Source organism: Pan troglodytes, chromosome 15 (assembly GCF_028858775.2).
Source record: "Pan troglodytes isolate AG18354 chromosome 15, NHGRI_mPanTro3-v2.0_pri, whole genome shotgun sequence".
NCBI classification, from domain to species: Eukaryota; Metazoa; Chordata; class Mammalia; order Primates; family Hominidae; genus Pan; species Pan troglodytes.
This window is the reverse complement of record NC_072413.2, coordinates 52,936,401-52,948,571: the sequence shown is the minus strand read 5'-3', so window position 1 is coordinate 52,948,571 and position 12,171 is coordinate 52,936,401. Positions and strand designations below refer to the sequence as shown.

Sequence of the window (12,171 nt, the reverse complement as noted above, 5' to 3'; positions counted from 1 at the left end):
TGTATAGTTTGAAGTCAGGTAGCGTGATGCCTCCAGCTTTGTTCCTTTGGCTTATGAGTGACTTGGCAATGCGGGCTCTTTCTTGGTTCCATATGAACTTTAAAGTAGTTTTTTCCAATTCTGTGAAGAAAGTCATTGGTAGCTTGATGGGGATGGCATTGAATCTATAAATTACCTTGGACAGTATGGCCGTTTTCACGATAGTGATTCTTCCTATCGATGAGCGTGGAATGTTCTTCCGTTTGTTTGTGTCCTCTTTTATTTCATTGAGCAGTGGTTTGTAGTTCTCTTTGAAGAGGTCCTTCACATCCCTTGTAAGTTGGATTCCTAGGTATTTTATTCTCTTTGAAGCAATTGTGAATGGGAGTTCACTCATGATTTGGCTCTCTGTTTGTCTGTTATTGGTGTATAAGAATGCTTGTGATTTTTGCACATTGATTTTGTATCCTGAGACTTTGCTGAAGTTCCCTATCAGCTTAAGGAGATTTTGGGCTGAGACGATGGGGTTTTCTAAATATACAATCACGTCATCTGCAAACAGGTACAATTTGACTTCCTCTTTTCCTAATTGAATACCCTTTATTTCTTTCTCCTGCCTGATTGCCCTGGCCAGAACTTCCAACACTATGTTGAACAGAAGTGGTGAGAGAGGGCATCCCTGTCTTGTGCCAGTTTTCAAAGGGAATGCTTCCGGTTTTTGCCCATTCAGTATGATATTGGCTGTGGGTTTGTCATAAATAGCTCTTATTATTTTGAGATACATCCCATCAATACCTAATTTATTGAGAGTTTTTTAGCATGAAGCGTTGTTGAATTTTGTCACAGGCCTTTTCTGCATCTATTGAGATAATCATGTGGTTTTAGTCTTTGGTTCTGTTTATATGCTGGATTACGTTTATTGATTTGCGAATGTTGAACTAGCCTTGCATCCCAGGGATGAAGCCCACTTGATAAGTTTTTTGAAGTGCTGCTGGATTTGGTTTGCCAGTATTTTATTGAGGATTTTTGCATCCATGTTCATCAGGGATATTGGTCTAAAATTCTCTTTTTTTGTTGTGTCTCTGCCAGGCTTTGGTATCAGGATGATGCTGGCCTCATAAAATGAGTTAGGGAGGATTCCCTCTTTTTCTATTGATTGGAATAGTTTCAGAAGGAATGGTAACAGCTCCTCCTTGTACCTCTGGTAGAATTTGGCTGTGAATCCATCTGGTCCTGGACTTTTTTTTTTGGTTGGTAGGCTATTAATTATTGCCTCAATTTCAGAGCCTGTTATTGGTCTATTCAGAGATTGAACTTCTTCCTCGTTTAGTCTTGGGAGGGTGTGTGTGTCCAGAATTTATCCATGTCTTCTAGATTTTCTAGTTTATTTGCATAGAGGTGTTTATAGTATTCTCTGATGGTAGTTTGTATTTCTGTGGGATAAGTGGTGATATCCCCTTTATCATTTTTTATTGCGTCTATTTGATTCTTCTCTCTTTTCTTCTTTATTAGTCTTGCTAGCAGTCTATCAATTTTATTGATCTTTTCAAAAAACCAGCTCCTGGATTCATTGATTTTTTGAAGGGTTTTTTGTGTCTCTATCTCCTTCAGTTCTGCTCTGATCTTAGTTATTTCTTGCCTTCTGCTAGCTTTTGAATATGTTTGCTCTTGCTTCTCTAGTTCTTTTAATTGTGATGTTAGGGTGTCAATTTTAGATCTTTCCTGCTTTCTCTTGTGGGCATTTAGTGCTATAAATTTCCCTCTACACACTGCTTTAAATGTGTCCCAGAGATTCTGGTATGTTGTGTCTTTGTTCTCATTGGTTTCAAAGAACATCTTTATTTCTGCCTTCATTTCGTTATGTACCCAGTAGTCATTCAGGAGCAGGTTGTTCAGTTTCCATGTGGTTGAGCAGTTTTGGGTGAGTTTCCTAATCCTGAGTTCTAGTTTGATTGCACTGTGGTCTGAGAGACAGTTTGTTATAATTTCTGTTCTTTTACATTTGCTGAGGAGTGCTTTACTTCCAACTATGTGGTCAATGTTGGAATAAGTGCGATGTGGTGCTCAGAAGAATGTATATTCTGTTGATTTGGGGTGGAGAGTTCCGTAGATGTCTATTAGGTCTGCTTGGTGCAGAGCTGAGTTCAATTCCTGGATATCCTTGTTAACTTTGTCTCGTTGATCTGTCTAATGTTGACAGTGGGGTGTTAAAGTCTCCCATTATTATTGCGTGGGAGTCTAAGTCTCTTTGTAGGTCTCTAAGGACTTGCTTTATGAATCTGGGTGCTCCTGTATTGGGTGCATATATATTTAGGATAGTTAGCTCTTCTTGTTGAATTGAATTGATCCTTTTACCATTATGTAATGGCCTTCTTTGTCTCTTTTGATCTTTGTTGGTTTAAAGTCTGTTTTATCAGAGACTAGGATTGCAACCCCTGCCTTTTGTTGTTTTCCATTTGCTTGGTAGATCTTCCTCCATCCCTTTATTTTGAGCTTATGTGTGTCTCTGCACATGACATGGGTCTCCTGAATACAGCACACTGGTGGGTCTTGACTCTTTATCCAATTTGCCATTCTGTGTCTTTTAATTGGAGCATTTAGCCCATTTACATTTAAGGTTAATATTGTTATGTGTGAATTTGATCCTGTCATTATGATGCTAGCTGGTTACTTTGCTCATTAATTGATGCAGTTTCTTCCTAGCCTCAATGGTCTTTACAATTTGGCATGTTTTTTCAGTGGCTGGTACCAGTTGTTCCTTTCCATGTTTAGTGCTTCTTTCAGGAGCTCTTGTAGGGCAGGCGTGGTGGTGACAAAATCTCTCAGCATTTGCTTGTCTGTAAAGGATTTTATTTCTCCTTCACTTATGAAGCTTAGTTTGGCTGGATATGAAATTCTGAGTTGAAAATTCTTTTCTTTAAGAATGTTGAATATTGGCCCCCACTCTCTTCTGGCTCATAGAGTTTCTGCCGAGAGATCAGCTGTTAGTCTGATGGGCTTCCCTTTGTGGGTAACCCAACCTTTCTCTCTCAACATTTTTTCCTTCATTTCAACTTTGGTGAATCTGACAATTATGTGTCTTGGAGTTGCTCTTCTCGAGGAGTATCTTTGTGGCATTCTCTGTATTTCCTGAATTTGAATGTTGGCCTGCCTTGCTAGATTGGGGAAGTTCTCCTGGATAGTATCCTGCAGAGTGTTTTCCAACTTGGTTCCATTCTCCCTGGCACTTTCAGGTACACCAAACAAATGTAGATTTGGTCTTTTCACATAGTCCCATATTTCTTGGAGGCTTTGTTCATTTCTTTTTACTCTTTTTTCTCTAAACTTTTCTTCTTGCTTCATTTCATTCATTTGATCTTTGATCACTGATACCCTTTCTTCCAGTTGATTGAATTGGCTACTGAGGCTTGTGCATTTGTCACGTAGTTCTCGTGCCATGGTTTTCAGCTCCATCAGGTCATTTGAGGAGTTCTCTACACTGGTTATTCTAGTTAGCCATTCGTCTAATCTTTTTTCAAGGTTTTTAGCTCCTTTGCGATGCGTTCGAACTTCCTCCTTTAGCTCGGAGAGGTTTGATTGTCTGAAGCCTTCTTCTCTCAACTCGTCAAAGTCATTCTCCGTCCAGCTTTGTTCCGTTGCTGGTGAGGAGCTGCGTTCCTTTGGAGGGGGAGAGGTGCTCTGATTTTTAGAATTTTCAGCTTTTTTGCTCTGTTTTTTCCCCAGTCTTTATGGTTTCATCTATCTTTGGTCTTTGATGATGGTGACGTACACATGGGGTTTTGGTGTGGATGTCCTTTTTGTTTGTTAGTTTTCCTTCTAACAGTCAGGACCCTCAGCTGCAGGTCTGTTGGAGTTTGCTGGAGGCCCACTCCAGACTCTGCCTGGGTATCAGCAGCGGAGGCTGCAGCACAGCAAATATTGCTGAACAGCAAATGTTGCTGCCTGGTCATTCCTCTGGAAGCCTCGTCTCAGAGGGGTACCCGGCTGTGTGAGGTGTCAGTCTGCCCCTACTGGGGGGTGCCTCCCAGTTAGGCTACTTGGGGGTCAGGGACCCACCTGCCACTGAGGAGGCAGTCTGTCCATTCTCAGATCTCAAATTCCGTGCTGGGAGAACCACTACTCTCTTCAAAGCTGTCAGACAGGGACATTTAAGTCTGTAGAGGTTTCTGCTGCCTTTGTTCGGCTATGCCCTGCCCCCAGAGGTGGAGTCCACAGAGGCAGGCAGGTCTCCTTGAGCTTCGGTGGGCTCCACCCAGTTCGAGTTTCCTGGCTGAGGCTGCCGCCTTGCAGTTCAATCTCAGACTGCTGTGCTAGCAATGAGTGAGGCTCCATGGGCGTGGGACCCTCTGAGCCAGGAGTGGGATATAATCTGCTGGTGTGCCGTTTGCTAAGACCATTGGAAAAGCACAGTATTAGGGTGGGGGTGACCCAATTTTCCAGGTGCTGTGTGTCACAGCTTTGCTTGGCTAGGAAAGGGAATTTTCTGACCCCTTGCGCTTCCCGGGTGAGGTGATGCCTCGCCCTGCTTCAGCTCACACTCGGTGTGCCACACCCCCTGTTCTGCGCCCACTGCCCGACAAGCCTTAGTGAGATGAACCTGGTACCTCAGTTGGAAGTGCAGAAATCACCCGTCTTCTGCATCGCTCATGCTGGGAGCTGTAGACTGAAGCTCTTCCTATTCGACCGTCTTGGAACCGCTTAATTTTGTATCTTTAGTAGAGACGAGGTTTCTCCATGTTGGTCAGGCTGGTCTCGAACTCCTGACCTCAGGTGATCTGCCCACCTTGGCCTCCCAAAGTGCTGGAATTACAGGTGTGAGCCACCACTCCTGGCCTTATTTTTAATATATCCGTTAAATTTGAAAAGTCACAATTTTGGCCTGGCACAGTGGCTCACGCCTGTAATCCCAGCACTTTGGGAGGCGGAGGTGGGCGGATCACTTGAGGTCAAGAGTTCGAGACCAGCCTGGCCAACATGGTGAAACCCCATCTCTATTAAAAATACAAAAGTTTGCCAGGTATGGTGGCTCGTGCCTGTAATCCCAGCTACTCGGGAGGCTGAGGCAGGAGAATCGCTTGAACACAGGAGATGGAGGCTGCAGTGAGCCAAGATTGTGCCACTGCAGTCCAGCCTGGGCAACAGAGTGAGACTCCATCTCAGAAAAAACAAAAAGAAAAGAACAGTCACAATTTCATTTTTACCATAATATATCTCATTTTTCTCATGCTGAACAGTCTAGGGAGAAAAATAATAATAAAGTATATCTTATTTTCTTAATGACTTTATGTTAACCAGTTTGAGGGAGTGGCTGTGGTTTTCACATTTCCTGTTTTGTTCTGAATTTAATTTAGGTCTTAAACAGTGAAAATTTTATTTAAGAAAATTGATAGGCCGGGCATAGTGGCTCATGGTTTTTTTTCCTCTTAACACTTTTTTTTTTTCTTTTTGCTCTTGTTGCCCAGACTGCAATGCAATGGCACAATCTCGGCTCACTGCAACCTCTGCCTCTGGGTTCAAGTGATTCTCCTGCCTCAGCCTCCTGAGTAGCTGTGATTACAGGCATGCGCCACCATGCCCGACTAATTTTGTATTTTTAGTAGAGATGAGGTTTCTCCATGTTGGTCAGGCTGGTCTTGAACTCCTGACCTCAGGTGATCCACCTGCCTTGGCCTCCCAAAGTGCAGGGATTACAGGTGTGAGCCACCATGCCTGGCCCGCCTAACACTTTTTTTGAGACAGCCTTGCCCTGTCACCAAGGCTGGAGTGCACTGGTGCAATCTCAGCTCACTGCAACCTCCACCTTCTGGGTTCAAGCGATTCTCATGCCTCAGCCTCCTGAGTAGCTGGGATTACAGGTGTGTGCCACCATGCCCACTAATTTTGTTATTTTTTGGTAGAGATGGAGTTTGCCACGTTGGCCAGGCTGGTCTCAAACTCTTGGCCTCAAGCGATTTGCCCATCTTGGCTTCCCAAAGTGCTGGGATTACAGGTGTGAGCCACCACACCTGGCCAAGCCTAACACTTTGGAAGGCCAACATGATCAGATAGCTTTAGCCCAGGAGATTGGAACCAGCCTGGGCAATGTAGGGAGACCCCATCTCTACCAAAAGTTTTAAAATCAGCCAGGTGTGTGTGGTGGCACGTGCCTGTAGTCCCAACTGCTTGGGAGTCTGAGGCAGGAGGATTGCTTGAGCCCAGGAATTTGAGGTGGCAGTGAGCTGATTATACCACTGCACTCCAGCCTGGGCGACAAAGCAAGAGCCTTTCTCTTAAAACAACAACAAAGAAGATTGATAATTTAATTTTTCATACTATCAGTTGGTTATACAAAAAACTTACTTTTGAAATTTTAAGGAATTACCACTATTGAAACTAATATTTTGTCACAGATGTTGATATACTTAATCAGAAATGTCCAGTTTTAGCCAGGTGGCTGTGCACTCTTGTAGTCCTAGCCACTCAGAAGGTTGAGTCAGAAGGGTTGCTTAAGCCCAGAAGTTTGAGGCCAGCCTAGGCAACATAGTGAGACTCACATCTCTTTAAAAAACAAAGAAAGAAATGTTCAATTTTGGTTTTCTTTTTAAAAATAGCTGTTTAGAAGTAGAAGATTGCAGGCCATTAGGTAGACTTGTGACATTGCCCCAAGTTTCATTAAAATGGGTCTTCATTAATTTTTGGAAATTCAAGAACCTTTGTTATACCTTGATTTTTACTTGTTTTGATTTGTTCTGTTATTTTTCTGGAAATCGGTTAACGTTAAGATTACTTAAAATTTGCATATTTTCAGAAATTGGGCAAGTGGTTATGGTCATACTAGTAATTTTTTAATAAAAATTTTTTTAACCTTAAAAAGTTTAGACTTGTTATTTAGGATTCATTTAGGTTCAGCCTAGTGAGGGGCGTATAGCTGCTGGGTTAAACATAAGAGACTCTGGGCCAGGCACAGTGGCTCAGGCCTGTAATCCCAGCAGTTTGGGAGGCCGAGGCGAGTAGATCATGAGGTCAGGAGTTCGAGACCCACCTGGCCAATATGGTGAAACCCTGTCTTTACTAAAAATACAAAAATTAGCTGGGTGTGGTGGCGCGTACCTGTAGTCCCAGCTGTTTGGGAGGCTGAGGCAGGAGAATCACTTGAACCTGGAAGGTGGAGGTTGCAGTAAGCTGATACGGAGCCACTGTACTCCAGCATAGGGGAAAGAGCGAGACTCCGTCTCTACAAAAAAACATAGACTTTGGAGTCAAATTGCCCGGTTGTTGAATCCCAGGTCTGAGTTTTACTGTTTGTGTAACCTGGGATAGGTTATTTCATGTCTCTGAGCCTCCCTTTTCTCACTTATGGAATGGAGATAATAATTGTATCCATCTCATAGTGTTATTGTCATTTAAATGAGGTACTATACATAAAGCTTTTAGAGTAGTGCCTGGTAGATAGTAAGTGATCAGTAAATGTTAAATATTTGCATTAAACCTTCACTTGTGTGACTTAAAGACAATTTGTGTTGTAAGTGGAATCTAATGAAATGTACAAATGTGTTGTGTCCGTGCTTCACCTAATGCTGATGCAGGTCAGCTCTGAGAGCAAGGGTGAGGCGATGGGAAAGGGGCTTGAGAAAAGTAGTGAGGAATTCAAATAGCTGGTTTGGGGAAATAGAAAAAGAGCCTACCAAGGACATGTGGTAGGCCACAAGGGCTAAGTGAGGTTGGAGACCTTGAGCCTGTCAACATTCATTAAAAAGTTGAAAGTACAGAGTTCATGGTTGCTGCACTTGGAAAATACAAACGTGAGTGATCCTTTTGAATTGACCTTACAAAGATTTTCCAGTTCATTGATCCTGCAGTCTCCAGGCAGTTTAAAGTAATATGAGGCCAGGCGCGGTGGCTTATGCCTGTAATCCCAGCAGTTTGGGAAGCTGAGGCGGGCAGATCACGTGAGGTCAGGAGTTTGAGACCAGCCTGACCAACATGGTGAAACCCCATGCAAAAAATTAGCCAGGTGTGGTGGCGCATGCCTGTAATCCCAGCTACTTGGGAGGCTGAGGCAGGAGAATCGCTTGAACCCAGGAGGCGGAGGTTGCAGTGAGCTGAGATCGCACCATTGCACTCCAGGCTGGGTGACAGAGTGAGACTCTGTCTCAAAAAAAAAAAAAACAAAAAGTAACATGAATTAACAAGTGTAACTGTGTCTTCCTTACTTTATATAATAGATGTCAAAGACTTATGGTTGATTACTAACTTAAAATCATGAGGCACTTTAAACTCTGTCTTAAGTATAAAATGTTTTCACATAATTGTGATTTTAGGCCAAAGACCGGGTTCCAGATGTGGTTAGAAGAAAATAGAAGTAATATTTTGTCTGACAATCCTGACTTTTCAGATGAAGCAGACATAATAAAAGAAGGAATGATTCGATTTAGAGTATTGTCAACTGAAGAAAGAAAGGTAAGGATAATTGTGCCGAGATTGAGATCTTAGTGAATTCCCAGATTTAAAAAATTCTTATAGAAATGCCTTTTGGCTGGGTATGGTGTTTTATGCCTGTAATCCTAGCACATTGGGAGGTCGAGGCGGATCACTTGAGCTCAGGAGTTCGTGACCAGCCTGGGCAACATAGTGAGACATCGTCTCTAATAATAATAATAACAACAACAAAGATAATAACGATCATGACAACTAAAAAAAAAAGGAAAAGCCTTTTTCTGTTTTTGGAAATTGAATACATCCACCAAACTTTTTAAAGAGGAAAGTAAGTGCGGATATATGGTAATATGGATATGTAGTAATTATTATGTAATGGTGATGGGTTTTTTGTTTTGTTTTTGTTTGAGGCAGGTCTTGTTCTTTCACCCAGGCAGGAGTGTCGTGGTGTGATCATGGCTCACTGCCACCTCGACCTCCTGGGCCCAAGCAATTGTCCTCTTTTTTTTTTTTTTTTTATAGAGACAACCTCTCACTGTGTTGCCCAGGCTGGATGGTTAATTTTTTGACGGTTTACTGTTTTAATCTCTATAAGTTCCTGTATGTTTTAAGTTAGGAGAATACCCCAAGAAAAGATGCATTTGTTAAAAATCAAAAGTGTCAAGCTGAGTTCGTTGGCTCAAGCCTGTAATCCTAGCACTTTGGGAGGCCAAGGCAGGAGGATCTCTTGAGCCCAGGAGTTTGAGACCAGCCTAGACAACATAGTGATACACCATCTCTACAAAAATTTAAAAATTAGCCTGGCATGGTGGCACACACCTGTAGTCCCAGTTACTCAGGAGGTTGAGGTGGGAAGATCACTTACTTGAGGCCAGGAGGTCAAGGCTGCAGTGAGCCGTGATTGTGTCACTGTACTCCAGCATGGGTGACAGAGTGAGACCGGGTCTCTGGGGGAAAAAAATTAATAAGTAAAAATGAATTCACATTTTTTGAATACTACTTTAGGGTTCTTGCAAGCAGAATTTTTAAAAATTGTATCTACTTACACATTAAATACTACATGAGACTATTCCTTTTGGGAAAAAGACTGGTGTTCTGTTCCAGCCTTTCACATGGAAATTAGGACAGGTGGCTGGCTTGCTTCTGATGAACTTCTGCCATGTGAAGGAAGGAAGGCACAATCTCTCAGTTAGAAGCAGAAGGAATGTGTGTGGTGTACCAGTTAAATCCTCAGGTTTCACTTCCCCAGGAATGGCAGGGCGCAGCACAGGTACCTAGTAACGTAGATACTTGCTTTGGTAAATTGGGTTTTATGAAAAAGGTGTTGCGTAATGAGGAAGCCAGAAACTGGTTTAAACACCTTTAGCGTCATTTAGAACCTCATTTACAATTTTATGTTTCTCATTTGTTGTTCAATAAAATGGCGTCTAAATAAATAAGACTTTACACTGCAAAAGAGGAAGAGACTTGGCAAAGGCTGTGATTGTGTTTTTGAATACTTAAAAATGTAATCAGTATTTTTAAGGTAAACCCTAAACATTTACTTAAATCCAGTTTGTTAATGTGAGAAATTCTATAGCTTGAAGAGCCCTTGAAATGGCCAGGGAAATAAAGTAGGAGTGGGGAACTATTATAGATTAAAAGAGATTTAAGAGACAGATGAAATGAATGGACCTTGTCTGGCTCTTGCTGAGTGAATAAAAACCAAACCCCAAAGAATATATACTCATTTATATAACATTCCTGAAATGACAACATGATCAAGATGGAGAATAGAGTAGTGGTTGCCAGGGGTTGGAGTCGGAGTTGGGGCTTGGGGAAGAGGTTCTGTATTTTGACTGTGGTGGTAAACAAACCAACCCACAATAAAAGTAAATACATACATACGCTCAAATGAGTAGAAGTAAAATGGGATTGTTTCAATGTCAGTTCCCTATAGTTGTGATTGTTGGGCTATAGTTTTGCAAAATGTTACCACTGGGGAAAACTGGGTCAAGGCTACACAGGATCTTTCTGTATTATTTCATACAACTGCATGTGAAACTGCAATTATCTTAGAATAAAAAGTTTCATTTTTATGTTTTATTTATTTATTTATTTATTTTTTGAGACGGAGTCTTGCTCTCGCCCAGGCTGGAGTGCAGTGGTGTGATCTCAGCTCACTGCAGGCTCCACCTCCCGGGTTCACTCCAGTCTCCTGCCTCAGCCTCCCAAGTAGCTGGGACTACAGGCGCCCGCTACCATGCCCGGCTAATTTTTGTGTATTTTTAGTAGAGACGGGGTTTCACTGTGTTAGCCAGGATGGTCTCAGTCTCCTGACCCCGTGATCCACCCACCTCGGCCTCCCAAAGTGCTGGGATTACAGGCATGAGCCACCGTGCCTGGCCAAAAGTTTCATTTTTAAATAGTACTGCAATTATAGTATTTTGCAACTAATATGATTAATATAAGCAAAGCTTAGACTGAGATATAAAAGTAGTGTAAATCTTTAATGTGCTCTGCATTTAAGTAATAAAAGATTTGTTAACAATGAGAACACTTAATTCAAGTGCTAATTATTCTGCTTTATATATAAAAATATTACCTGGAAAAGTAAATAAATCATTTACTTCTTATTTGTTATTTTCTAAAAATCTTTTCTTTTCACTCCTGCCATTTTACAAAGGTGTGGGCTAACAAAGCCAAAGGAGAAACGGCAAGTGAAGGAACTGAAGCAAAGAAGCGAAAACGTGTGGTTGATGAAAGTGATGAAACAGAAAACCAGGAAGAAAAAGCAAAAGAGAACCTGAATTTGTCTAAAAAGCAGAAACCTTTAGATTTTTCTACAAATCAGAAACTATCAGCTTTTGCATTTAAGCAGGAGTAAAGGAAGAAAGTGACCCTAGGGAAGTAATGGATTTTTTTTTACTCATCTTTGAATATAGACTCGAGTCTTTGGGAAACTCATTATATATTTTTTAAAGAGTTTGAAGCAACTGTTTGTCTTTATAAGATAATGTAGTAATTATATTGGTGTAGGTAACAGGACATATGTAAAAACTATCATCTTTGCAGATTACTCTGCCTCCAAATGCAGGGCCTTTCAGAGATGCATTGTGATTGTAATTACTGAGTTGAAGCCCCAACCAATTTGAATTTGTTTCTTAACCTTGAAAAATCATTAAAGCCAAGGTATTAAAACCTTTGTGCATTAATACCTTCTAGGGGTTTGGTTCATTTGGTTTTTGTCATGTGCAAGGAAGGACAATAGTCCTCTTTCCAAGTGTGTTAGCATAGACTTCTCTATATGTTTCTACTAGACCTAGGGGACGACGTCTTTTAATAATACTGGCCCTAAACATGTAAATAATCTTGTAGGTGAGACTTTTTCTTTTGTGTTTCGGAAATTTCCTATGTGGCTTTCAGTTGTCTGTTTGTATAGCCTGGATTTTTTTGAGGTAAATGAAACTTTCTCATTTGTATATTTGGCTTGATATGGTCTTAATATTATCTTTCCACGAAATGGATATATTTCTAGAAAATATATATTTACTACCATAATTTCTACCACCACCCCCATTTTGCTCTGCATTATACACAGTAGAGAAGAACTGAAGACACTGCTGTGACAGTATTGCAGTCCAAGGCATCATGTGCTCCTGGTGGGATACTCTGATTATCAACATCAACAGTACTTTCCTGAGCAAGACTTTGAAGGCCTGATAAGAGAGCAAAGTTACGGAAAGTATTTAACTCTTATTTTATATTGAACAAACAAGGTTTAATCATGTCATACAT

General features: G+C 41.3%; 1 protein-coding gene across 7 annotated transcripts in view; it reads left to right on the top strand.

Annotated features, from left to right (window-relative positions):
• WDHD1 (WD repeat and HMG-box DNA binding protein 1) overlaps positions 1-11,588 on the top strand; it is an 84,963-nt gene extending 73,375 nt beyond the window's left edge. For all 7 annotated transcript variants that reach the window (XR_010151121.1, XM_001161792.8, XM_063793401.1 and 4 more), the window contains 2 exons: positions 8,280-8,418; positions 11,060-11,588. Coding sequence is in view for 6 of the 7 variants with exons in the window: in XM_001161792.8 (XP_001161792.4) it covers positions 8,280-8,418; positions 11,060-11,260 (340 nt within the window). In the remaining variant the exon portion in view is untranslated. The remainder of the gene's footprint in view (positions 1-8,279; positions 8,419-11,059) is intronic.
• Positions 11,589-12,171: the final 583 nt, after the last annotated feature.